At 44.1% G+C, this 27862-nt stretch overlaps 1 protein-coding gene across 4 annotated transcripts in view; it reads right to left on the reverse strand.

Moving 5' to 3' along the window:
* Positions 1 to 27862, reverse strand: part of ABI3BP (ABI family member 3 binding protein) — a 2192437-nt gene that overhangs the window by 1873321 nt on the left and 291254 nt on the right. For all 4 annotated transcript variants that reach the window (XM_078657771.1, XM_078657774.1, XM_078657775.1 and 1 more), the window contains exon 2: positions 21537 to 21716. In XM_078657771.1, coding sequence (XP_078513897.1) covers positions 21537 to 21716 — 180 coding nt within the window. The remainder of the gene's footprint in view (positions 1 to 21536; positions 21717 to 27862) is intronic.

A 27862-nucleotide genomic window follows, 5' to 3' on the forward strand; every position in this document is an offset into this window, starting at 1 on the left:
ACTCTGGGGAGGAGGCGGTGCAAGAGCCGGCGGACGGTCCTGTGGGGGTTCAAACGGTGGTGGCGGAAACAGGTAAGCTATATATTCCTTACTTATTGAGATTGAAGACTGCATAGTGTGCTTTCTGCACGGGTGTATTACAATTACAAATCAACCAGGTAGTAGCCTCCTCGAAATGTACTTCGACTTAGCTGTGAAGTTTTTGGTGAGAAGAATCCCAATAAGTTCTTAGACGAACGTGATGGATGGGATGAACGAAAAGCGAAAGAAGGGTGTAAGTAAGTGGGACGCGAACTTGTATGATGGCTGGCAAAGAAGAACGATATGTGTTTGCTTGGCCCCCGAGGTGGCTGGGAAGGAAAGAATATGGTATGGTGCATGGCTGGGTCAATGATGAAGCAAGGATGGGTGGAAGGACAGCAGCCTGGGTGGGTGAAACAGAAACTGTATGTGTGCGTATACTTTGACTGAATGGATGCCTGGAGCATGGTATTCTCTGACTCTTAGATAGCACATGTGTATCTAGAGAGAGTAGATGGTCGCCAGATGAAGTAAGTGTTACCTTGAAGAGCATGTACCACCGCACCCGCACGTCCGTTCCAGTGCAGGGAAGGCAAGGAAAAGAAATTGTAAATGTGTCCAATACTACCATGAATAGTAGCAGTACTTTGTATTGCGTCTGCAATCACAGCATATATCTGGTTATTACGGTGGACACTCCGTACCTCTCTTAATAACTTTAGTTTACTTGTAGTACGTCATTCATGTGTGGGTGTATCACTGTTCACTCAATATTAAGCAAAGCACCTAAAGTCATCCCATATGTCATCAAATACGTCCCATGTGAAATGATAGATAATCAAATTAGTTAGCTTCTTCATTTTCCTTTTCTAGTACTCATTTGCACTGTAGGGTGAAAGGTAAATTAATTAAGCAGTAGCCCTTGTAACAGAGTATTCTCAGTGCCACCCGTAATAGAAAAGTAATAGCTTCACCACCTGCATGTACTGGACCGGTACAGTAACGCAAGTCTGTCTCACTCATCATGGTGTGCAACTTTTTTTCTCGGGTGCAAGTTCACTGTGCTGTCCATGTCATTCTGCCGGCTTGCATAAGATAACGTACCAATTTCCCTAAACAAGAGAGAAGAAGAAGAATAAGACTGGTGTACTGTCATAGTCGACTGTAATGGAAGTCCATAGTGGTCGTAGAATTTGTTCATTAAACTACCACTAATGTTAGAGCAAGGATGCAGAAGTGGGAGGTTACATAGATACTGTCCTCAATAGTTATGTACTGTGCTTTCAATTTGCTACTTGTACTGTGACCCAACTTTCGGCTCAATCACTTTGTGTTATTAATGCTAAGGAGCATTGGTTACAGACTATGTCTTTCTTTCTTCATATAGTTGCTCCTTCCAAATCAACAACACGGAGGGAGCAGGCTAGACTGGCCCGGCAACGGAGGCTGGAGGCCACTGTCGCTGAATATCGGCGGCTGGTGGCCCTGGAGGAGGAGGAGGACACGCAGTCGAGCGGGGGAACAACAACATCCTCGACTGTGACCACTGCATCCTCCTCCGTGACTAAGCCAGCGGGACCGAGCCGGGCTAAGAAAGACAACCGCCACCGCCAAGCAACAGAAATACCAGCTGCCCCCCACAGGAGCTGCAAGGAACGCCAACACCGCCTACGAGTCCGAATGTCCAACCTGGAGCAGGAGGTCCTGAAGTATAAGAACTTGGTTAAGGGCCTCCGCTCCGAGCTTGCCACCCTCCGCAAGGAGTATGATGCCCATGCCGCAAAATGCCCCAGCACCAGCACCCTCCAGTAGTGGAGTGTCCCTTGCCCTTTTTTTATAGACTTTTGGGGGGTGGGATTTGGGAGTTGGGATCGTTTTGGGACGTTTCAAAGACAATCGTTGGGGTTAGGGTGGGTGAGGGAGATTATTTTGTTAGGGCTACATAAATATATTTTTAAACTTTATCTGACCATACCTGTTTTTTACTGCTTTTCAGTCTGGTGGGTGGGGGGCGGGGGTGTAACAGTAACTTTGTTTTCCTGAACAGTCGTAGGACTTTAGTAGTACAACCGTCAATCTCTTGTCTACTCCGAAATAATACTCCATTATACTACCTCCCACCAAACGCTTATCTTACCTGTAATTTGTGTTAGAAATTAGGGCTAGGCCCAGGGCTGGCTCCACGTGAAATGGGGATTAACGTTGTCAATCCTGGGCGGGTGACATTTCCTCATTGCGGTGGTACTAGTGGTGTGACACAGTGGCAGTTGCATGCCTATGGAAAAAAAGAAAACGAAACCTTGTTTGTCCTTACTGTAGCATTACAACGGTTACGGTACGATCGAGAATATAGCAGGTGACAGACAGAACAGTGCCATAATGTAGCCTAACAAATGGTAAAGTATTTGCTTGCAAGTATAACTAGTACTTGCGTTGAATTTATTTGACATTGGCTACTACTACTAGAAGATATAGTACTGAAGCTGAGTAAGTCTAGAAGATATCCTCGTATTCCTTCACCAGCCTGTTGCTATGACCTTATCCTCCCCAGCAAGTGTGTGGAATTATTGATGTCATTTTAGTCAGACATCAAGCAAAACAACACAGCCCGGGGGAAGAGGGTTAGGGTTTGTAAAATGGATGGGAATGGGGGTTTCTTTTTGGGTAGGTTTTGTTGAGAGAAGAAAAAAAAAGCAGAGCCTGGACAAACAATAATTGAAGATAAAGACAATCTTTGGTTACAAAGTAAAGCTAAGCACATGCAGTCACACTCATAGAATAATACAATGGATACTGTATCTGTATTGCGTATGTTTTTGGTGTTGTCCTTGAATTTGGTAAGTAAGTTGCATGCAGCAAACAATTCCTCTTATTGGCGGCACTCCTCCATTCCAGCTGACGCTTCGTCCATCAATGTTGGTGACTGACCACTGACAGAAGACACCCTGTCCCACTGCCTGCCTGGCGGATGTTGACTGAAACCCGGCCTGTAATTATTGAACGGAAAACAGGAAGTGCTATTACAATACCACTGATAAATAAATAAAAGGTATGTACGCTGTGTGGTTCAAAATGTGACACTTTGATTTCCCTAATAGACAGTACAATATTTTTGAAATTGCGTGCTCTGTCTGAGTCACCTTTTTAAGGATAAATAAGTATGGCCAAAATATTATAGCGGATCTTTCCCCTCAAGGTAGGTGTACTGTAAACTGTGTTTTAGAACAAAATTTGACCTTCCCAGCAATGCTCCCACCAAGACCCTTACTAAAGCCAGTCGCAAAAATGTAGAAGAACCCCAATCAGATCTCCAAAAACGATGCCTAGCAGAAAAATGGTTACAAAACGTACTTTGAAAGTAACAGTAGGCCCAAATACAGACCGTGGATTGTATTCAAACCACTTGCAAGCAAGCAAAAGTATCCATAGCCAGCATCGCTCCAACAGTGCTCTACAACACCAGAACTGCGTTGCAATAGAACCCCCCGAAACACATGCAATCCTGCTGCTAGGGCTAACCCTAACGAACCCTAACTTACAAAAAGTGCCAAAACTGGTGTTTCCTTCAGGATTTTGTCCAAAACACTTCTATCCGGTATTAGACCTTCCCAGGAATGCCCCAGGCAAGACCCGCCAACCCACCCGGAAAAAACCACCCGACAACACCCCCAAACAGCGAAAAAGCTAAATCTCATACTTACAATATCTCTCGGCCTTCGGTCCAAACGCGGCGCTGTGCAGCTAGGTCATCATCATCATCAATCATCATAACTCCTGTTTTCCACCACGGATTTCGTGAAAAGCAAATGCAATCAAGATTAGATTGTCGCAGCAGTGCTTCGACAGAGACCCCGGCCGCAACCCACCCACGAACAGCAGGAAGCCCCCCAAAACGCTACATTGAGCAAGATGACAGAAGAAATAGCAAAAAAAAGGCTGTTCCTTCAGGATTTTGTCCAAAACACTTCTATCCGGTATTAGACCTTCCCAGGAATGCCCCAGGCAAGACCCGCCAACCCACCCGGAAAAAACCACCCGACAACACCCCCAAACAGCAAAAAAGCTAAATCTCATACTTACAATATCTCTCGGCCTTCGGTCCAAACGCGGCGCTGTGCAGCTAGGTCATCATCATCATCAATCATCATAACTCCTGTTTTCCACCACGGATTTCCTGAAAAGCAAATGCAATCAAGATTAGATTGTCGCAGCAGTGCTTCGACAGAGACCCCGGCCGCAACCCACCCACGAACAGCAGGAAGCCCCCCAAAACGCTACATTGAGCAAGATGACAGAAGAAATAGCAAAAAAAAGGCTGTTCCTTCAGGATTTTGTCCAAAACACTTCTATCCGGTATTAGACCTTCCCAGGAATGCCCCAGGCAAGACCCGGCAACCCACCCGGAAAAAAACACCGACAACACCCCCAAACAGCGAAAAAGCTAAATCTCATACTTACAATATCTCTCATCTCTCGGCCTTCGGTCCAAACGCGGCGCTGTGCAGCTAGGTCATCATCATCATCAATCATCATAACTCCTGTTTTCCACCACGGATTTCCTGAAAAGCAAATGCAATCAAGATTAGATTGTCGCAGCAGTGCTTCGACAGAGACCCCGGCCGCAACCCACCCACGAACAGCAGGAAGCCCCCCAAAACGCTACATTGAGCAAGATGACAGAAGAAATAGCAAAAAAAAGGCTGTTCCTTCAGGATTTTGTCCAAAACACTTCTATCCGGTATTAGACCTTCCCAGGAATGCCCCAGGCAAGACCCGCCAACCCACCCGGAAAAAACCACCCGACAACACCCCCAAACAGCGAAAAAGCTAAATCTCATACTTACAATATCTCTCGGCCTTCGGTCCAAACGCGGCGCTGTGCAGCTAGGTCATCATCATCATCAATCATCATAACTCCTGTTTTCCACCACGGATTTCCTGAAAAGCAAATGCAATCAAGATTAGATTGTCGCAGCAGTGCTTCGACAGAGACCCCGGCCGCAACCCACCCACGAACAGCAGGAAGCCCCCCAAAACGCTACATTGAGCAAGATGACAGAAGAAATAGCAAAAAAAAGGCTGTTCCTTCAGGATTTTGTCCAAAACACTTCTATCCGGTATTAGACCTTCCCAGGAATGCCCCAGGCAAGACCCGCCAACCCACCCGGAAAAAACCACCCGACAACACCCCCAAACAGCGAAAAAGCTAAATCTCATACTTACAATATCTCTCGGCCTTCGGTCCAAACGCGGCGCTGTGCAGCTAGGTCATCATCATCATCAATCATCATAACTCCTGTTTTCCACCACGGATTTCCTGAAAAGCAAATGCAATCAAGATTAGATTGTCGCAGCAGTGCTTCGACAGAGACCCCGGCCGCAACCCACCCACGAACAGCAGGAAGCCCCCCAAAACGCTACATTGAGCAAGATGACAGAAGAAATAGCAAAAAAAAGGCTGTTCCTTCAGGATTTTGTCCAAAACACTTCTATCCGGTATTAGACCTTCCCAGGAATGCCCCAGGCAAGACCCGCCAACCCACCCGGAAAAAAAACACCCGACAACACCCCCAAACAGCGAAAAAGCTAAATCTCATACTTACAATATCTCTCGGCCTTCGGTCCAAACGCGGCGCTGTTCAGCTAGGTCATCATCATCAATCATCATAACTCCTGTTTTCCACCACGGATTTCCTGAAAATCAAATGCAATCAAGATTAGACTGTCGCAGCAGTGCTTCGACAGACACCAAAAATTACCCACAAACACCCGGAACCCCGCCAAAGAGCACCTCAAAGGCAAGCAAGTCAGCAAAAACGGCAAGAAATTTCCACCTCATATTTGGTCCAAAACACTTTTGTCCATTATTAGAGCTTCACAGCAATGGGCCCAAATCTGTCAACTCACCCGCAAAGAAGTACAACACCCCCACAAGTGCTGAGTCTTTCTTCATTGGGCGTAATCCAGCACTCTGCTTGGAGGGAAATCGCAGTCTGGAGGAGGAGGATAGAGGAGCATGTTCTTCAGAACTTGTGAACCTGAGGAATGTAGACTGCGGCACCTTCAAATCAATAAGCAAACAAGTGAAGACAGTCCTGATGATGGTCTTGTTTTTGGGATTAGGTGATTAAAGTTTGAATTAAATTAACTGTGCAAAACAAAGAAAGAGAGACACAAAGCACACAGGAATAAAAGTGAATAAGGACGAAAAAGAAAGTTCTTGATTGATTGTCTCATTTTCAGGGCTCGGTGTCAGGGAATAAGAACAAGATTTCGTCATCATACTCTGCGAATTCAGGCTGGATGAGGTCAGTGCCACCGAACAGAGAAAAAATCCCCTCATCTACGTTGCCGTCCTCCTCGTCTTCATGCGGCGTGCTTTCTCGTACTTTGTAATCTGGTGGTATGAGGTGCTGATTCATCTTGATCATTGTCAGCCGCTCCACATTTTTGGGCGAGAGGTGACTCCGTTTGGGAGTTACAATGCCACCAGCAGCACTGAAAACACGTTCAGAAGACACACTTGCGAGTGGGCAAGACAAATAGTTTATAGCCAGGTTGAAGAGCTGTGGCCACAATTGTTTTTTGCCATGCCAATACTGCAATGGCTCCTCATTAAGGAAGACCTCTGTTGAGTCATTCAGATAGTCCTGCACCATCGACTCAAGGTCATCAACTGTTCCTCCACTTTGCTTACTTTTTGCTGTGCCTGTGACATTTTTTCGAGAACCATACCCCATCCAACTTAGCCAATCCTCCTCCGCAGCCACTGTTAGTGTTGTCATTGTGTGTGGTGCAGATGATCCAGTTGCCGGTGTCTTTAATGGCTGAGAGGTCACTTGTGCCCCAGCCACAGGTGCAGAAGTGGATTCTTGTGACTGGGGATGGCCTGCTGATGCTGATGCTGATGTACTGGCTTCTCCTTCAATAACCTGCCGTTCTTTTTCAAACCTCTTGGCTGACCAGGCTAACCAATGTTTGTACTTTTGAACATCTGCATCAGCAAAAGGAAAGAATGCTTCGCCTGCCAGCGCCTTTTTGTAGCGTGGATCCAGAATAGTAGCACAAATGTAATGCTGATCTGACTTGATCTTTTGAAGACGTTCATCACCACGTAGGCGCTCTAATAATTTCTCAGACAAAATAAAATGGTCTTTTTTTTTCTCCATCTTTTTCAAACTCAGAAGACACCGCCATCAGTTGGTGCTCCAGCATGCACAACAATGGGATAGCTTTTCCCAAATTACAGTCCTCCTGGCTGACTGCACGCGTGAAGAACTCAAAAGGACGAAGCATGTCTGTCAGGCTTTTAACTATGTCCCATTGCGCCGCACTCATCCGCAGGTCCTCCTTCTGAGATGTACACTCTGTGAAGAAATAGTGATCGAGTACCGTATACTGCTCATACAGACGCTCAAGCATGTAGAAGGTTGAGTTCCAACGTGTTGCCACCTCCTGGATGAGTGCTTTCACTGGCATTCCACGTTGAAGTAGCAGTCTCCTCAGATGCTTCCGGGCCTTAAAAGAATGGCTGAAATGGTTGCACATTTTGCGGCAGGTGGCCATTACCTCGAACGCTGTACTGTCTTTATCACTCAAGTGTTTTTGAACTACCAGGTTGATACAGTGCGCCAAACACGGCACTCTAAAATAGTGACCCTGCCATATGGCCTTAACTACATTGGCGCCATTATCCGTGGAAACATAACCAATCTTGCGTTTTAGGGGGGATAGCATGTTCAAGACCTTTTTGTCAAACTCTTCCAAAAGGTTTTCTGCTGTGTGACTTTTCTCCAAGCCAAACATGGCTAGTGTTGCATGTTTCCGAGCAGCTTTGAAAACTTTGTCCGGGTCAACACCTGCGTTTAGCTTTGCTAAAACACCTGAAAAAGAGACCCAGTGTCCAGTGATGCACCTGTAATCAGCGCCTGCGCCACTGGTCCACATGTCTGTTGTCAGATGTATTGTGTGAACAGCACTCTTCTTCAAAGCTGCCCCAATCGCCTCCAGCACATCTTCATGTAGTGCTGGAACCGCAACTCTGGCAAAATAGAACCGGCTAGGAACCTTCCATTTAGGGCAGAGCGTTGCCACTAATTCAAGAAAACCTACCGCTTCTACAAAAGAAAAAGGTAGAAGGTCCACAGCTAGCATTTTAGCCAGCTTAGTGTTATACAGACGCGTCAGTGGGTGGTTGCATTCATATGGCACGTCTGAAGTAAGCATTGTTCTAATGTTGCCCTGGACCAAGCATTTACGGGCTGATAATGACTTCGTTGACCCAATTTTGCTCGCTGGTGAACTTTTGTGCGTTGGTGTCTCACTCGCTCCAACACTCTTAGTGTGCCTCACATTGGGTGTGCTGCTGACAGGGGTACTGGGTGTAAGGGAAGTGTTTGACACGTCTTCTTCCTCCTCGTCATCATCAGATGAAACATCAACGTTTCCTTGAATTTGCCCTTTCTTGATCGCATCTAGGTGCGCAAACCATCTGACAGTGTGCTTTCTCTCAAGATGACCTCTCTGGCCGCCGGTACCATAGTTGGTACCTGACTTACTACGACTAACTGCAAGCTTACAAAGGGTACAAATGGCAAACTTTGGATTTTTTGGACAAACAGTAAAGAAGTCCCAAACTGGGGACTTGAAGTGTCTGTGGGACCTGGAGGAGGCGGCGATACTGGTGGTGGTGGTCATGAAGCTAATGCCAGATGAAGTGGAGGATCTGGATTGCCCAACTTTTGTACGTTTTGCACTTTCACCGCCACTAATTAAGGTCGAGGTTGACGGAGGTCTCTTCTTGCCAGAAAGAAATATGGAAGCGGGACGAGTTGGTGTACTACTTAACTCCAATGATTGTGGTGTTTCCACTGCCTCCTCATCGACAACATCATCATCATCATCACGCGCAGCAGCTCTTCGGGCTAGGGTCAAAATGTCTGTTTGCTGCATGCCCGCTGGGGCTGCAGTGACCTTTATGATGACTGGGTCGTCGTTGGCAGAGTCTTCATCAGCAGCAGTATCCGCCACTTCTTGTTGAGCCTCATCACACTCCATAACTCTGAGACTTTGGACGAGCTTCCTTTTACGCTTAACTACCTTTGTTGGATCATGGTGTGCCTCACTCTCAGACGGCTGTGGTGCTGGTTCCCAAGTTTGATCCGTATCATCAGAAGGAGGTGTGCTTGAAGAGGATGTAGACACCACCCTTGATCTCTTCCTTGCTAGGGGTGTGGAAGACAATGAAGGATCATCAGGAGGAGTGGCTTCCTCAAATGATACCTCGCCTTGATTGTCGATTTCCTGATGTGCCCCTACTTCGGGAGGAACAACTATTGTGGGCACTTGTGACCCTCCATGCACCTCTGCTTGCGCATCTCCTTGCGCTGCCTCTCCTTCCACATGTACTTGGGCTTGTACTTGCACATGTGATTGTTGTTGCGGCTGTGGTTGTTCAACACTCGTCAGATGAGCTACAACAACCTGTGTTGATTGAGGGACATTGCTGCTGCTTTCTTGCGATGAGCCAACATCACTGGTCGATGGTGATTGAAGAACTATACTGGCTGCCTCTGCAGCACTCAAGGGCTTGGACTTAAGTTGGCGTGGTGGTGGTGGTGGCACTGAGCCCAATGGAGCGGGGGTGCTGCTGCCAGCTTGGTCCCCAGCAGATCCCGCTGCTGCTGCTGCAGGCATACTTTTTTTTTTACTCCCAAAAAAAGGGGCGGGCGGCACACCAGTCTCCTTGGTAACTTGCTTCTTCTGCTCCTTACTGGCACCTTTCTTGCTAGAGGAGCTACGGGTTACTTTTTTTGGGGCCATCCTCTTCAGAGCAGGTCAGCAGGCAGCAGTTGCACGAGTTGCAGAGGGTTCTGTGTCCAGACGTGACGTCGCGTGACGTTATGCTGCACACACCGCTGCAGGACTTCTTCCTGGCACTGGTGGTTCTCTTGAGTCTTCTTGTGCACCTAAAAGCAATGGAAGACAGAGGAACATCAGTTCAGTTATACACCCCAAAAAATCGACAAAACACAGAAAAATTAGCACAATCCCATGCCATCCATGATGTTTACATTAAAGACACCCCACAGAAAGACTACGGACATGCAAGTATGCAACACTCACTACCCCTGGGCATAATGGATGAAAAGTAGGCAAAATAAGTGCAGGCCTCAGACACTGCCTCTCCTCAAAATGGCCCCTTACACCCCAAGCACATGTTGCCTGTACCAGCCAGCACTCAAGATGGCCACCACCACCACCCACATGGCCAGTCCACATCAACAGTACACCCCCAAAAAACAGAAAAACAGCCAGAAATCACCACAATCCAATGCCATCCATGATGTTTACATTAAAGAGAGTGAGACCACACCACAGGCACACTCAGTCCATGCACCACCACCCCTGGGCAAAAGGCCACACCAGCAGCCCCCCAAAAACGACCAAAAACAATAAAATAAGCACAATCCCAGCCCATCCATGGCCTCAATTATGTTTAAATTCAAGAAGACACCCCACAGAAATACTAGGCCCATGCAACACTCACCACCCCTGGGCAAAGGGCCACACCAGCAGGCCCAAAAAAACCAACAAAAAACAATAAAATCAGCACAATCCCAGCCCATCCATGGCCTCAATGGTGTTTAAATTCAAGAAGACACCCCTCAGAAACACTAGGCCCATGCAACACTCACTACCCCTGGGCATAATGGATGAAAAGTAGGCAAAATAAGTGCAGGCCTCAGACACTGCCTCTCCTCAAAATGGCCCCTTACATCCCAAGCACATGTTGCCTGTACCAGCCAGCACTCAAGATGGCCACCACCACCACCCACATGGCCAGTCCACATCAACAGTACACCCCCAAAAAACAGAAAAACAGCCAGAAATCACCACAATCCAATGCCATCCATGATGTTTACATTAAAGAGAGTGAGACCACACCACAGGCACACTCAGTCCATGCACCACCACCCCTGGGCAAAAGGCCACACCAGCAGCCCCCCAAAAACGACCAAAAACAATAAAATAAGCACAATCCCAGCCCATCCATGGCCTCAATTATGTTTAAATTCAAGAAGACACCCCACAGAAAGACTAGGCCCATGCAACACTCACCACCCCTGGGCAAAGGGCCACACCAGCAGGCCCAAAAAAAGACAAAAAAAAGAAAATCAGCACAATCCCAGCCCATCCATGGCCTCAATGGTGTTTAAATTCAAGAAGACACCCCTCAGAAACACTAGGCCCATGCAACACTCACTACCCCTGGGCATAATGGATGAAAAGTAGGCAAAATAAGTGCAGGCCTCAGACACTGCCTCTCCTCAAAATGGCCCCTTACACCCCAAGCACATGTTGCCTGTACCAGCCAGCACTCAAGATGGCCACCACCACCACCCACATGGCCAGTCCACATCAACAGTACACCCCCAAAAAACAGAGAAACAGCCAGAAATCACCACAATCCAATGCCATCCATGATGTTTACATTAAAGAGAGTGAGACCACACCACAGGCACACTCAGTCCATGCACCACCACCCCTGGGCAAAAGGCCACACCAGCAGCCCCCCAAAAACGACCAAAAACAATAAAATAAGCACAATCCCAGCCCATCCATGGCCTCAATTATGTTTAAATTCAAGAAGACACCCCACAGAAAGACTAGGCCCATGCAACACTCACCACCCCTGGGCAAAGGGCCACACCAGCAGGCCCAAAAAAACGACAAAAAAAAATAAAATCAGCACAATCCCAGCCCATCCATGGCCTCAATGGTGTTTAAATTCAAGAAGACACCCCTCAGAAACACTAGGCCCATGCAACACTCACTACCCCTGGGCATAATGGATGAAAAGTAGGCAAAATAAGTGCAGGCCTCAGACACTGCCTCTCCTCAAAATGGCCCCTTACACCCCAAGCACATGTTGCCTGTACCAGCCAGCACTCAAGATGGCCACCACCACCACCCACATGGCCAGTCCACATCAACAGTACACCCCCAAAAAACAGAAAAACAGCCAGAAATCACCACAATCCAATGCCATCCATGATGTTTACATTAAAGAGAGTGAGACCACACCACAGGCACACTCAGTCCATGCACCACCACCCCTGGGCAAAAGGCCACACCAGCAGCCCCCCAAAAACGACAAAAAACAATAAAATAAGCACAATCCCAGCCCATCCATGGCCTCAATTATGTTTAAATTCAAGAAGACACCCCACAGAAAGACTAGGCCCATGCAACACTCACCACCCCTGGGCAAAGGGCCCCACCAGCAGGCCCAAAAAAACGACAAAAATCAGCACAATCCCAGCCCATCCATGGCCTCAATGGTGTTTAAATTCAACAAAACAGTTGTATCATGCACCCCTAACCAACCCTGGTCCTACTGGATACTGTGGCTACCCACAATATAATTTATTTAATGTTCTGAAAAAGTTCCAAAATTTTACTTGCAGCAACTGTAATGCCCCAAACAAACTTACTTGTGAAAGTTGATTTCTAATCCAAAAGTGATCCAAAGACAGTCAAAAAGGCCTCAAATCCAAATATCCAGCAGCACCCACAAAAAGTAATCCTTCCAGCTCCAGATCCAAATGAAAGTGACCAGGAGATGGACAAAGCACTGGGAGGAGCCTGCTGGACAGGAACAGGAAGTTGGAGACTGTGGGGCACTTCCTTCCTCCCCCCCCCAAAATGGACTCCTTGCAAAAAAAAAGCCCATGCAAATGTCAACCTGAGGAGTGATTCTGATAAAAATCATAATTTTCTGAAGGTTTATCCTGTTTGCTGGTGATTTTCTTGTGCGAAATTGCAAAATCTCTATTTCGCAAGTGCAAGATTGTTCCTTTCCGCCGCAACTACGTGTTCGCAATTGCGAACTCTCGCGAGGTGTGCTGTGCAAGGTGGCAAGCCGCGATTACGTATTCGCGGGCGCCAAACTCCCGCGGGAACACGCAGCAAGATCTAAAATGGTGCGTCACTCGCAAAGAAAAACAACTCGGCAAACGCTAAATGACGGAAAGTGAACGCCGTGCACCACGCCGCGCGCCGCAACCAAGCAAAAAATCCGCCGCGAGCGGATTCACGGATTTTCGACAAATTCGCGAGCGTTCGCGGATTGCGAATTTGCCGAAAATCCGAAAAATCCGCGAGCGGAGCGGATTTTACGCCCATGCTTACCTAAAGGTAAATTTTAGCAAATCATTTAATATGGCATGCAGTCCCAACCAAACACAAACAAGAACATTTATAGTAAAGGAAAAAATCATTGATAAGGTGCCAAATTTTCCCAACCTGGGGAATGTTTTTAATAATAAATTAAATTGGGAACATCTAGTTGTGGCTAGGATTCAACACACCAGCAGAATAATAGAGGGGCTTTTTCGCTTTGCTTGTAAGCACGGACACAAGCTGGTAGCAGAAATGATAACTTTATATAAATCTAAATGCCTATCAGTAGCTACCTTTGGGGCAGGAGTATAGAGCTACCATACAAGCTCCCAGATTCAGATTTTAGAGAACACATTTTTTAAAAGTTTATTGATGATTCCTAGCAGTTCTTCAACACTTTTTTGTCACTCCGAAGTGGGTCTGTATCATGTAAAAGATAGGATAAATATTGCGCCATTGATTTTGTGGGGGAAAATCTGGACTTCAGAGGACTTATTATTCTCGAGAAGCATCCTCAGAGATTGTATGAATCTTGATAACACAATGTCATTCCCCTGGCTTCATTATGTTAAAGATACTTTTTTCAAAATAGGCTTGGAAAATTATTATGATAATCCCGATGGTATCCAACCGAACATGAAACATGTTATAAAAAATGCATTTCGCACTTAATTAAGTATGTCTAACCAGGATTATGGAATACCAGATCGTGTGTCTCTAAGTCAACAGCAATTTTATTTGTCTTTTACTATGCATGTTCAATTGCGTTTCCACTGCAAAATGCCTCTATCTCTAAGGTCTCTAACTATATTGTTTTGCTTTACATTTATTTTTATTAGGAGAACAAGTAAAAATATGATCAATCAATATTATCTATGCACATTTCTGAAGTATACCAATAAAGAATAAAATAACTTCATCTGTTTCTAATACCTACTCTTACAGTTGATCTGGTTTCCATCATTCCACAGGTCCCAATATAATATGACATTTTTCCCATGCCTTTAGTCCCTTCTGATCTTTAATTACACTTTCTAGCTGATAATATTACGACAATCTTTTCCACCATTGTACAACTCGTGGGGTGTTATTTCTCCGCAAGTTTCAGTCAATACATAATATGGATATAATACTTGCAATTAAGACAATTTCCCTAGCTTTACTTGAGATACTGATATCTCTACCCAACATAAAATATTGGGCCATATTATGATGTCAGTGGGAACACCACCGACAGGCCGTCGGTGGCGGTCCCAGCGACATCCAGTATAGTGGTCAGACCGCTGCATTGATTTGACGTATCCTTGATTAATATAGCGGATATCTTATGTGCACCTCCACCCTTTTTACATACATCCCACCCCGGGAGCTGTGATTAAAACTACTTACCTACTTTCGTATCCGCGTGGGGGATTTGGGGCACCAGATTTTTATACATATTATCTATGAGCTCAGGCTCAATATGCCTACTACTGGTTCAGACCACATGCCTTCACACCACACCACCCCTTGTAGTAGAAGATGGGGATGCATATTCAATACCTCTAGCAGGTGTGCTCACACAAGCTCACAGGGGCACACCAAACAGGGAAATAAACACCATCGACAATACTATTGTGGCATGGCAGTCGATAGGCAAACTAGCACACAAACTCCCCATATACTCCCCAGCTCTGTCCTTGACTGGTCATGACGCTCTATCCGTCACCCAGGAGGCTGGTCCATGAGATCTTTGAAGGAAGTTGGAATTACACATATGCGCGATTTCTATACAAAGCTGGGTGTACATTAAGCAATTCAGTCCATTATTTTGAAACTGTTTGATTGGAAAATATATCAGAAACAGAAGTCCAAATGAGTATTGGAACATACATTTCTAAAACTAAGAACCCAAAATGAATTGCATACAAGGTTTTAATCGATTCTATTAAGAGTAGAGCTTTTCTGTACCGTTTTTTCTAAATTCCCTTCATCAGCATCAATCTGAAATTATCTGATTGTGTCAGGGTTTGTGTACATGCAGTGGTGTATATAAAATATTCTTTTTGAATGGAAGTAGAAAGGGAATTGAGTTGTTTTGTGTTTTTCGTCATGTGCCAAGCTTCTATAGTTTGGAATAAAGAAGTTAATACAGAAGAATGACTGAGCGCATGGAATATTGGTCCCCATGAAATTGATACAGCAAATGTGTGATACATCTTTGAATATTTACAATTAGCAAGTGCAATGAAGTTTCTATTACTGAACCAAATTCCTCAAGGAAGTCTTGACAGGCAACATTTTTGACCAAACAAGGCACGTAAAAGGGATGGGTGCATGGCATAAATAATTAGGAAAACACCTCTATTATTAAATACATATTTTGTTCTAGATTTTCTATCTTTTCAAGAAGAAATGTAAGCAGAGGGTATTAGGTAAGCAAATACAGTGTCACACTTAAGGGAGCTGGTGCTAAGTTTTCATGAATGGAAGGATAACATTATTTAAGACATCCAATCAAAAACAAGAATGGCAATAGGGGATTCTATGTTTGCACACCCAGGCTAAATTGGGTATCTCTAGCTTCTGAAATGCATTGAAGAAAAAATACTGAGATTATGCCACACATGCTAGCTTGCCAGGCCATTCTTCACACCACTGCAAGCACAAAGCATTGCCAAAATACCCCCCAAAACATGCAACGATACAGTAGATGCATTTTAAGAAGTACAGATTACAATAAGATATTTTTCAAATGTATTTTAAAATGTATAGATTTCTCCAGGTCAGAGTATCAATACCCTAGAGTTGCTTCGGGGATGTTATTTCAGGAAGCCATTGACTTTCTGAAATGGAGGAGGTCGACCCTGACCACCAAATCGTTCAACGGAAAACCATGTAGCAACCACATCAAACTGTCTGAAGATTCAAATAAGCAACACTTTAACATTGTTCACCGTTGTGAAAACTTAAAAAACACCTACAAAACAACGGCACCCAAACATTACATTCCAATGTTCCCACTGCAAACTCACTTCAAAGACCTAGATGATACAATCAGAGTTCACTATTAATATTAGCACCCGAAGTTCATGGAAAACCCTCACGTGCTTCTTTACATTTGCAAGGACTAAAGTTTATACACGAAAAGGCTGCCCAGGGTCCCTTGTTTGGCTCAACATATTCCAACACTGATTGAAAAACTGGAACAAACCTTAGACTCACTTAGGGGAAAAAATAAATGTATTTATGTCAAGGAAATGAAAGATGTTTTCTATTGCCGATTAAAAAACACATCAAAATATATCGCAGAAGGACGGCCAACCGAGTCTTTTCCTTCCAAAACAAACTTGCTTTTAAGATCTTGGCTGTGCAACAGCACATAGATGTTGGAAAGCTGTGTAGTTTGACTTGTTTAAAATCATAAATGTAGACAACTCTTTGTAGGTTTCCCTAACAACCAACCCTGAGCAGTTCTTTAGAGCAAAAATAAAAGTTGATTGTATGATGGAACAGATTGTGACAAGAAAAAATGAGCAACGAAAATTGTAGAAAAAAACATATTTTACTATGTGTTACTCAAATAACTTCCAAAACAAGGTCAGATGAATGCGCCAAAACGGATTACTTCCATAGCTACGAGGCACTAGGAGGAAAATATACACATTTGCTACGATGATACCTATTTAACTACATCAATTTGCCAATATGAATTGTATTAATTGCTTCTTTGTAGAAGAAGTCTTAATCAGGACGAAGTTAAATTGCCAATCTTTATCGCTAAAATGGTTTGATCAGAAACCGTTACATCATAGAAGCAGCCGCTGTTTACTTTGGAAGGCTAATCTATATGGTTAATCTTTGCCAGTACAATTAGAGTCAACAGTACACAAAACTAGCATGTTGTACACCACCGATAAATGCAGAGATTTCTACTGGGCCTAGTGTTAGAACTGGCGTTGTTTTGCAGGTTTATCCCCAAACATTTTGCCTTTTGCCTCCTTTTTTTTTAACTTGTTTTCATTGGCTTAGGACTCTGGGTACTTTACGGCTCCTAACCAGTTATATTATGTTATATTGTTTTGCAAAGCGCACAGCTAATCAGCAGAGTGCCCCAGCGCTAGGCAGAGGCAGACCGACCAGGCAACTGGATTTAGCTGTTAAACAACCAGGTTTTTAGTTTCCTCTGGAAAATATCCAGGCTGTGTGCAAGCCAAAGGTCTAGTGGGAGTTTATTCTAATGAAGTGGTCCCAGGTAGGAAAAGGATCTCCCACCTATTCTGAGGCGATTAATGCGAGGCACTCTTGCAAGATACTTTACCGCTGCTAACCATTGCTAACATGCATATGCTCTCGGACTAAATCCTATTGGTGATTGGCTTATACTTGGCTGGCATACTTGATTTACTAGTAAGTCCCTCGATAAAGTGCATATGCTCTCTGTGTAAGTTGTAACAATGATTGCGGATATTTACATACAAGTGTAATGAATACAAAAGATCCGCAGAATTAAGTGAACTTACCCATGTGGAAAGCCTTATTGTGAAGTAGGGTCACAGGGTGAAAACACACAATTGATTTGTAAATGGCCATGAAACACAAAGGGTCTCATTATAAGTTAAGGGCAACATTCCAATCACTATTCAAATAAAAGTTTGCACAAGGATCAGAATTACGACGTGTGATAATTATCACATCCTCGTAGTTTTCCCCTAATAAATTATGACAGGTCAAACCTGTCCAGATTTATCAGGGAAAAAGACAAAGCAAAACAAAAGGCAAGAAAGGCAGAGTTTGGTGGGTTAAATACCGATTACAGCTATGCAAACATTCTTGTCTCTTGTGTGGGAAGTCAAACTTGATCATGCCTTGTTCATACGGAAGACAGGTTCCACAAGATACTATTGAATTGTTTTTTTCTTTTGATTAGTGATCCTCAGGCCCTACACAATAGCCAATATCTCATCCTTGCTAAATTTAATAATGGTGCATTGCTTAAAAGGGATGTAGGGTCCCCTTTGTAGGCAAGCATTGGCAATGTCAATATGTCTGGCTTTAAAAGAATGGTGAATGGTAACGTGATGCATTACAGGAAATTAGCATCAGGATGGATATATATTTGTGGAAGCAAGAACTCTAGAATAATATTGGTTAGGTTAAAAGATTAGATGACAGTCACACTGTCAAACCAGACATAAAAATTAATGCACCTTAATGAATGTCCTCCTTCCATAATGCCTTAATAGCATTACAATGCCATATCTGTACCTCTGAAAGTTCAAGCACATGCATCTGGATAAATTAACAACATGATCACAGCTGTATGGAGGGCAAGCACTTTTTTGTGGAAGCACATACTGTCTGGTGCTTCAAAACATATACTCCTGGCTCCCAACATGTGGGGGAGCCAAAGCCCCTCTCACCTGGACATTCTCACATAATAGTCTGGCAACAGCTGGGCTGTCAAGGCAGATCACAAAAACAGCCACATTCCCCATAGCTTTCCTCAGCAACCACACTTATTAGGCATTGTTTGGCAATGCCTCCTCAGCAATTCCACAAGGAAGTGAAAAGGCTGCTCACTAATAGCTTCAATCATAATGTGCGTCATTACTTAAGCATTTTAACAATTGCAAATTGGTTCTGATTTCCGAATTTGAGAGTTTACATCAGATCTTTGATCTGAGGAAACACCATGTTGTTAGTAGACAGCTTTTACTGTAAGTTACCTAACACCTGTACCATGTTATTATGCTTTACAAAGTACTGTATCCTTGGGGTATGCATGTATTTATATGTTTTATATGTGGCAAGTGGAAAAAAATCCAGAGTGCATGCTATTTACAGGGCATATCATGGGGATCACGTTAGGTCAGAATGCTGGGGCATTCAATCTCAAGGGGTGGGTGGGCTCAAATTTAGACCCTTTATGGCATTTAATAAGGGTAGAAAGATGTATGGGTAGAGAGCTCAAAAATTGAGAATAGTTCATGCCTCACTGGTCCTCTCACAAGGCTTGTATATTAAAGCAGGTGTTTACCATTAGCTGAATAACATCTTAGGATAAAATGCCACTCTGAAATCCCTTGATGCTTTCCATCAACGTACTTTATTTTTTGGAATTAAAAGTGAATGTTTCAGGGAGGACATTATTTAACTAAATGATACCTTTTATACTCTTGTATTTTTTTAATAACAACATATTATTGGCTTTGGACATTTTAAAGAATTGCAGAAAGCAATGATAGAAGGATGCAACAAGTTAGTACATATACCCCTACTAGCTGTATTCCCCTGCAGCAGTTTTAGTTTTAATTGCAATCTCTTAAGTCCCAAGGTCTTTTGGAGTACTATACAGAGGTAATATCTTGTTAATATTGTGTGACATAACATTTGATCTTGTCTCTCACCGCTGTGGACACATGACAGACAGCCGCTAAATGCATTTTGAAAATGCACAGGAAACATGCTTAGATATGTTTTGCTAATAACCAGTAGGTGTGTCCGTGAATTAGATTTCATCATCAAAACATCTTACAGATAATCACAATAATATGGCACTCTAGTGTGTAATTTCAACACTTTTCCTTTGGGCGTAGAAAGATACAACATTCCAGGTGAGCTTATGGAACAGAGGCCGTGGTAGGTCCTGTTTATATTCACATTGCTTCTTCTCATTGCTTTTTTGTCTCACAAATGGAAAAATACTTTATATTTAGTGATTTTTTTTTAAAGTGTGTTTGTGGATTGCCTTAATTAGTACAGCCAGGGCGTGGATCATATGTTCAAGAAAAGTGGGTAACTCGGAAAAGGCCTACATCATTAGACTTTTTCAAAGAGTAATTGTTCTTTACTCCTGTCTTAGATGTGACTTACTCTTGAACATACATGCCTGATTAACAAAGTATTTTCTGTAAGTGGTTTAATCTCAGTGAAGACTTAGACATGACTTACTTATGAATTTGCAGGATTGATAAAGGCTTACTCACATGAAAAACATTTGCTAACCACAAAGCTTTTAACTTTGACAAAAATACTATAGATAGTAGTGTTTATATTTATTGTGAGATTTAAAATGCTCTATAAAATATCAAAGAGCCTACTTTGCTTATATAATTTGTTCCTAATGCCAACTATAGTGGTTTTGCTTGTTTGCAATCTGGAACAAATTAGATGCAGGAAATATTAGTTGCTATGGTATATTTGGAGATGGGGCACAACCACTTTTCCATAGAGCCCCAAGACTGGTTGTGCACATGACCTTTCCTTGAAGGTGACTGACCTCCCCACTTGCTCATTAGTTTGAAGGTTTGCTAGTTTCAAAAGAACTGTGATTTGAAGAAAAATGTTTCAGGTAATACTTTGTCAATCTTATGGCTATTCTTGATAGTGTAATCCTTTAATGTTTGTCAAATTTACTCACAATTCAACAAAAATTGAAAGTGGACATCCTCTAGGAATGCTTCCAAAAACATTATGCTTGGTTCACTTCTGTGTGTAAAATGTATTTAATATGTTTATACTGAGCCTATTGAAGAACCACAATCAATTTATTGCAGCATTATCCAAAATGATCACAGAGAATTTCAATAAGATGAAGCACCTTAGAAATGTCATCATTGATTAGGGTATATGATCAGCTGCAATGAAAACAGTAGTGTGGCAGAGGGTGAATTATGGCTGGAATAGGCCCTCTGTTTTAGCATTTAAATGTTTCTCTTTATGTTTCTCCCTGTTTAATTTAGAGCATCCTGTAATCTGTGAGGGAATTTTGTAAAAGCATTAAAGAACTTAGTCGCTGGTCCATGATAATTGTCAAATGTCCACATTATGTTAAGAGGAGGTCACTTGCAGCTCCATCTTTAAATGAGGAGAAATGGTCTTTAATGGCTGGTATAGTCCTCAGCACTTGGTCATAGCAACATAGTTCAGCAAACAAGAATCATTAACTTATTACATCATTTCACATCTCAAAAGGGTTGTCTTTTGTAAACACCATTAAAGTTGTTAGATGAGAATGGCAGCCTCATTCATAGGTTTGCCACTGATAGTTCTGGAACTGATCACTTAACACATTATACATTGCCATAACAAAACGGATCATTCAATCTTAAATTTGTATTTGTGGTCATACTGTTGATGCTATTTTCTCTAATTTCACAATCCAAGGTCATGGTCCGATGTATACAAATTCTAGTTCATCACCAGTTCCTGAAATTGGATATCACGTTTCAAATCAATAGCATATAGCAGAATAATTATTTCTTTGTATGGTGAAGCTCTTTTGTCATAATAGAGTTAAACATAAACATGTCTGTATAAAGTAGAGAGGGAAACTGTAGACCACTTACCAAGTTCTGTGTCATAGAACTTTCCATTTTCTGGCAGTGGGATGTATTGAGTTGAGAAGAAGTTGCTACCATACCCCAGGATAAATCCTTCAAGTTTAATATTTGGACTTGGTCGAAGGAACTTCAAGTTCACTGTGTCACCAGTAGCGTTGATCTGAACTTTCAGGCTTGTTTTCTTAACTGTAGAAACATGTTTTGCAAAATTAGCAATTGCTCTGAACTGTGCCTGTTGAATTGCAGAATGCAGTAATCACAAACTGAAATACATCACACCACTGTTCCATGCACCACACAGTAATATTTAGAGAAAATGTAAATTAATCAAAACAATAATATTTATCCCACATAACGTTGTCACCATAGAACCAAATGAGCATCCTTCAGGACACATGCAACCTCACTACTTCACTGGGACATCTGGGCACCAAAGCATGTGACAATGTCATTAGGAAAACACACTTTGTAAACATTACGCATGGTTATAGTTAGGTCTGCTTTTCCATAGATGGAGTGTTTTTTGGTTTGCTAATAACGTTTGCCACATTTGATGAATCTTCACAAAACTTTCCCCCAAAAAATTGATCTATCTGAGCTCCTTCCTGAATAGTTTCAGGTTGATCCGTCATGCAGGAGCCGAGAGAAAAGAAACGGTTCCAAAATGCAAAATCCCCATGCATTTTTCATGGACTTCTTGAGAATGAGCTACAGCAAAAACTGCTGAGTGAAATTACAGCAAACTCAGGCAGGAAGCTAGATCTTGGTCCACAGACTGTGCTATTTGTGATTTGGTGTAAATCCATTCGGTAGTTTTCGAGGCATTAAGGGTAAAAAAATAAAGATATTTGGAAGGCTGGGCCGCCGAGAGTCTCAGAGACACTCGCTGGAGAACCAATTTAAAAATAGAGCTTTCTGATTGCCTCAGGGAGATTTATTTTCTTTGGGCCATCTTGCTTCTGCAGGTGTCAGACTCCTCCGAGAGCAAGCGTTCTGATTGGCTGCCAGCAACATGAGAAAAATGTTGCTGGTAGCCATAACAGGACTTAGGGACTTAGTCCCCTGACCTGAAGTTAAAAAAACAAATGATAATAAGGGGCGGGGTAGGGATATCCTGACCCCCTAGGCCCAATGGATGGGTCCCAGAGGGACCCCACCAGGGGCCAAAATGACAAAAAATGGCTCAAAATGCCACACTTCTGCAAACCTCCCTGGATCAAAACATAAAAAAAATTAAATGACTGCCTGGCCGCATTTAATTACACTATGCCCGTGGGAGCCCAACCACAGGGCTCTGTTTATAAATGGGAGAGGGTGCCCACTAACATGGCTGAAACTTTATAAAATAGGGAGGAGGTTCATGCAACCCCCCTCCGCGAGCCTTATAAGGCCCGAGCTGAAACTTGATTTATTGGAGAGGGGGGCCACGCAGCCCCCCTCCCAAGCCTCAAAGGGCCCTGGGACCGAAACTTTATAAAATGGGTAGTGGCCTCATGGCTCTCTTCCCTGAGACTCAAATGGCCATGGGGAGCCCAGCCCAATGGCCAAACATTCACAAAATGTATATAATATAGTATAACTGTATACCTGTTTATAGAGCAATGTGTACAAAAGAAGCTTGTCTGTTGTCATTTTAGATGTCATCAGTGATGCCATAAATAATGTCATAGAACATGTCATGAGGAATGTCATATGTGAGGTCATAAGCAGTGCATGGCGAGTGCGCAAGATTTAGTTAGTTATGCTAACTATAACTGCTGAAATTCTGCTTTTTTTTGTTCAAAATAATAATGTGGCCACTTACAAATTCACCTAACTAGAATGTTACTTTAACCTTTGTTTTTTTCAGTGAATACATCTATTTATCTGTATATCTCTATATGCATATATAGAGATAGACAGGTAAAGATATATAAAGATATATTTATATTTCTTTATAAAGTTTTATATAGCGCAAATATGACCCTCGAGGGTATCGGAGAGATTTACAAATGGTCAAGAAAGCAGAAACAGGTAGAACAAACAACAAACATACTCACGAACGGTACAAGGTGTCACCAAGATAAAGGCAATAGGTCAATAAACAAGTTCATGGCAGGATAGTAATATCCATGGGTGTAGAGGCTGCGTTGTATCAGTGTCCAGAGAGTAGTGTCAGTGGGTTCTAGGGTAGACATTTATTAATCAGAAGCACTTTGCCTTCTTTTTTAAATGAAGCAGTTGAAGGTTTCCATCTGATTTCAGGCGCAAGGTGTTCCAAATTCTCAGGGTGATTCCAGAGAAAGCTTGGTTGCAGGTTTTCTTTTTATGAACTTTCTGAGGTTTTAACAGTAAGGTGATTCTAGAAGATCTGCCGCTGCCCGCCAGGTCCAGTTTTTCTGACTGGTACTTCAGTGTGTTGAAGTGTAGGGATCTATGGGTCATGCAAGCAACTTTCAGCTATACCCTTGCCTCATAAGGGAGCCAGTTTAGAGATTTAGATCAGGGGTGATGTAGTTGTTTCTTTTGGAACCTGTGCTGAGCCTTGCAGCAGAGTTGAGATGCCCTCAGTGGAGCCAACTTAAATCTAGGTACAGGGGTGTGGAATTTAATAAAATATCTACTTGGCCACAAGGCAGGTTGCATCATAAATCTACTTGTCTTGTAACAAAATCCACTTGTCCCTTGGGTACCATGTAGCGCAGCGACAAAGAGCTCTGATATAGCCTCTCTGATTATGCCAGGGCTCATACCATAGTAGTGTTTGAATACTTGCAATCCCCTTATGTTGGCATGTTTCTGCAGATCTACATACTGGGGCTAAAGGTAGTGGTAAGCAATAGTTCCAGTGTTAGAATGTCATTTTGAGTCTGTGCAAACCTTCTAACTTGCATGTTTTAAGGGTTTTCAACAACTCTTCTCTAATCTTTTCCCGTACTGAGAAATGTTGGAAATTTACTCCTGACAATGGCAGACTTAAACCTTTTTTCCCCAGAGTTGGGACAAAAGTGGTTGGAGGGAAAGTGAACTTGCAAATTCTCAGATTTTGACATGAGCAAATCTACACATGCATATTTGCTCATGCTAAAGTGCAGTTCCCAAATATTTTCTAGCAGGACTGTTTCTTGTCCTACTTCTGTAAACTCTTGGGAATTCATGAAAGCCGTATAGCTGCACTTAATGCAAGGACAAATACTATGGGTGCACTTTTGAGACTTTCTTCAAGAAAAGACCAGCCAGTTAAAAGCAGTGTATCCACATGCTACCCCAATGACAAACATAGAATACTGACTATGCTTCTTCCTCTTCGGATGGTGCTTCTGGTAGAGGAGTGTAACTCCTTGAGTAGCATCTATGCATGCATTTCTATCCGTACGTATTGTACGCCTTAATTTGCTGTCCTCCCTAGTATACTTTGACAAGTACAAAACAAGCACAGAGCTGCTAATGGGAAATTTTTCTATGGTTTCGCCTATCATCCTAAGCAACATAAAAGGAAAGGCTTCAATTCTGGCTATAGATCAGAAACTGGAAGCAGTTCCGGTTCAGGGACTACCCAAAAAAATCGAAGCAGTTTATACCTTTGTAGGCAGAGATACCCTAGGTACTTGACCTATTAAACCGCACTTAAAACCTGAAAATGACATTGAGAGTCCTGTTAAGGAGAAATATGCAATGGAAGGGAAGAACAAACAAAAGACTAAGATAAAAGACAAACTGGATCACCTGTTTCTGTGGAATATGGAAGGGGTGGTTATAACTTAAGAGACTGTGAACGAATTAAAACACCTGTACGTAATAAGTATTCTGATAGCCGCTCTTCACATTCTTTTCAGGACACTACAGGAAAAAGAACCAAAAGCGGGAGCTGATCCGAAAACCAAAGAAAGGAGGAGTACAGTAGGAAAAGAGAAGGAGGACGTAAGATTGAGGTCAGCAAAAGAGGAAAGAGAAAGCATTGGACACTAAAACCCCAGTAACAAATAAGATAGTCAATCAATCAATCAATCAGTCAATCAATCAGGGGGTTTGTAGAGGACGCTACTCACCTGTGAGGGTCTCAAGAAATGAGGGGAGCAGCTCCGAATCAGTTGAAGAGCCAGGTCTTGAGGTCCTTTATGAACGTGCGCAGGGTCGTCTTGGCTGCGATGTAGGAGAAAGCTCTCCCGCCTGCTCTGTTTCTGCGGATGCGGGAGACTTCTGCCAGGACAAGGTAGGCGGAGCGGAGGTTCCTCTTGGTTACGTGGAAGGAGACTCTCTCGTTGAGATATTTGGGTACCATGTTGTTTAGGGATTTGTAGGCGTGGGTGAGGAGTTTGAAGGTGACCCTCGTCTTGACGGTGAGCCAGTGGAGGTCTCGTAGGTGTTGGATCATGTGTTCATGGCGCGCTGTCCCGAGTACGAGTCTCACAGCGACGTTCTGGATGGTTTGGAGCTTGTGTAGAAGAGTTCTGTTGATTCCGGCGTAGAGGGCGTTGCCGTAGTCGAGTCTGCTGGTTATGAGCGTGTGGGTGATGGTCCTTCTGCAGTAGGGGGATCCATTTGAAGGTTTTGCGGAGGACGCACAGGCAGCTGAAACTGGTGGAGGCGACAGTGTTGATTTGGTGGTTCATGGAGAGGGAGGAGTCGAGGATGATGATGAGGTTTCGAGCATGGTCTGTAGGGGTGGGAGGGTTTCCTAGGGCAAAGGGCCACCGGGTGTTGTCCCAGGCAGAGGTACAGGGTCCGAGGATGAGGACCTCTGTCTTCTCTGAGTTGAGCTTCAGACAGCTGTCTTTCATCCAGGCTGCAACATTCTTCATTCCTTCAAAGAACCACAGACTGGTGTCTTCGGGGTTCTTCGTGAGTGAGAGGATGAGCTGGGTGTCGTTGGCGTAGCATACTTTGCTGAGCCTGTGCTGTCTGACAATGGCGGCAAGGGGGGCCATGTAAATGTTGGAGCGTGGGGCGGAGTGATTAATCTTGGGGCACTCCGCAGTTGACGTCGGTAGGTTCAGAGAGGAAGGGAGGAAGTCTGATCCTCTGTGTTCTGCCAGAGAGAAACAAATGGATCCAGTCAAGGGCGGCTCCTTGTATCCCTGTGTCGTTAAGTCTGGCTGTTAGCATGCGATGTGAGACGGTGTCGAACGCGGCGGAGAGGTCTAGAAGGACGAGGGCAGCAGTGTGTCCCTGGTCGAGTAGCATGCGGATGTCGTCACTGGTGCCGAGGAGGGCGGTCTCGGTGCTGTGGTTGCTGCGGAATCCAGACTGGGAGGCGTCTAGGATTGAGTTCTCTTCGATGAAGGTGGTCAGCTGGGCGTTTACAAGTCTCTCTGTGACTTTGGCAGCGAAGGGGAGGAGAGAGATGGGCCAGTTTTTTTTCAGGTCCGTTGGGTCGGTCGTAGGTTTCTTGAGGAGCGGTTTAACCTCCCCCCGCCTCCAGTCATCTGGGAAGATGCCTGATCTGAAGGAGATGTTGATCGTCGGTCTTATTTCGGGTGAATGGCGGCGGCGGCCCTGTGGAATATGTGCGGTGGGCAGGGGTCCGTTGGGGCTCCTGAGTGGGTTTTCATCAGGGTAGAAATGATATGTTCGACGGTGGCGGGATTACAGGCCATAATGGTTGGCTTGTCGGCGGCGGTGTCAAGGGGGGTGGTGTCTGGCATCTGTTCACTGAAGTGTTCATAGATGGCCTTGATCTTGAGATGGAAGTAGGAGCTGAGCTTGTCACAGAGTTCCTGGGAAGGTGTAATGTCCATGGCCTCGCTGGGGGGTTTGGCAAACTGCTGTATGACATTGAACAGTTCCTTGGTGTTGGTCGTGTTGCTCTGGACTTTGTCTCTTATGAAGGTCTGTTTGGTGTCTCTTATGCGCTGGTGGTATTCCTTCAGGGCGCTCCTGTGGTTGTTCAGCGCTCCCGTGGTTTCTGGTTTCACCAGGTTTTCTCTAGGTGTCTGCAGGAGCGTCTGGCCTCTTGTAGTTCTGTGGTGAACCAGGCGGCCTTGAGAGGGCGTTGTTTGGCGGGACGGTGGAGGGGTGCAAGCTTGTCAGCGCAACAGGAGATCCAGCGGGGAAAATCTTTGGCTGCGGCGTTGGTGTCGGTCGTGGTGCTGAGGGGGGTCTTGGAGGAGGGTGGTGTTGAGGTGTTCCTCCGTGACCTTGCTCCAGTTCCTTTGTGGTGGGCGTGGGGCGAGCTTGGGTGCTGTGGTAGTGTTGAAGGTGAAGTGGACGCAGTGGTGGTCCGTCCAGAGGGGATGGGTGGTGTGGTTGAAGAGGATGTTTGTCCCTCCTGTGATGATGGGGTCGAGGGGGTGTCCAGCTCTGTGAGTGGGCATGTTGACCAGCTGCTTCAGTCTGAGGTTGGCGAGCTTGTC

This window comes from Lissotriton helveticus, chromosome 8 (assembly GCF_964261635.1).
Source record: "Lissotriton helveticus chromosome 8, aLisHel1.1, whole genome shotgun sequence".
Classification (NCBI taxonomy): Eukaryota; Metazoa; Chordata; class Amphibia; order Caudata; family Salamandridae; genus Lissotriton; species Lissotriton helveticus.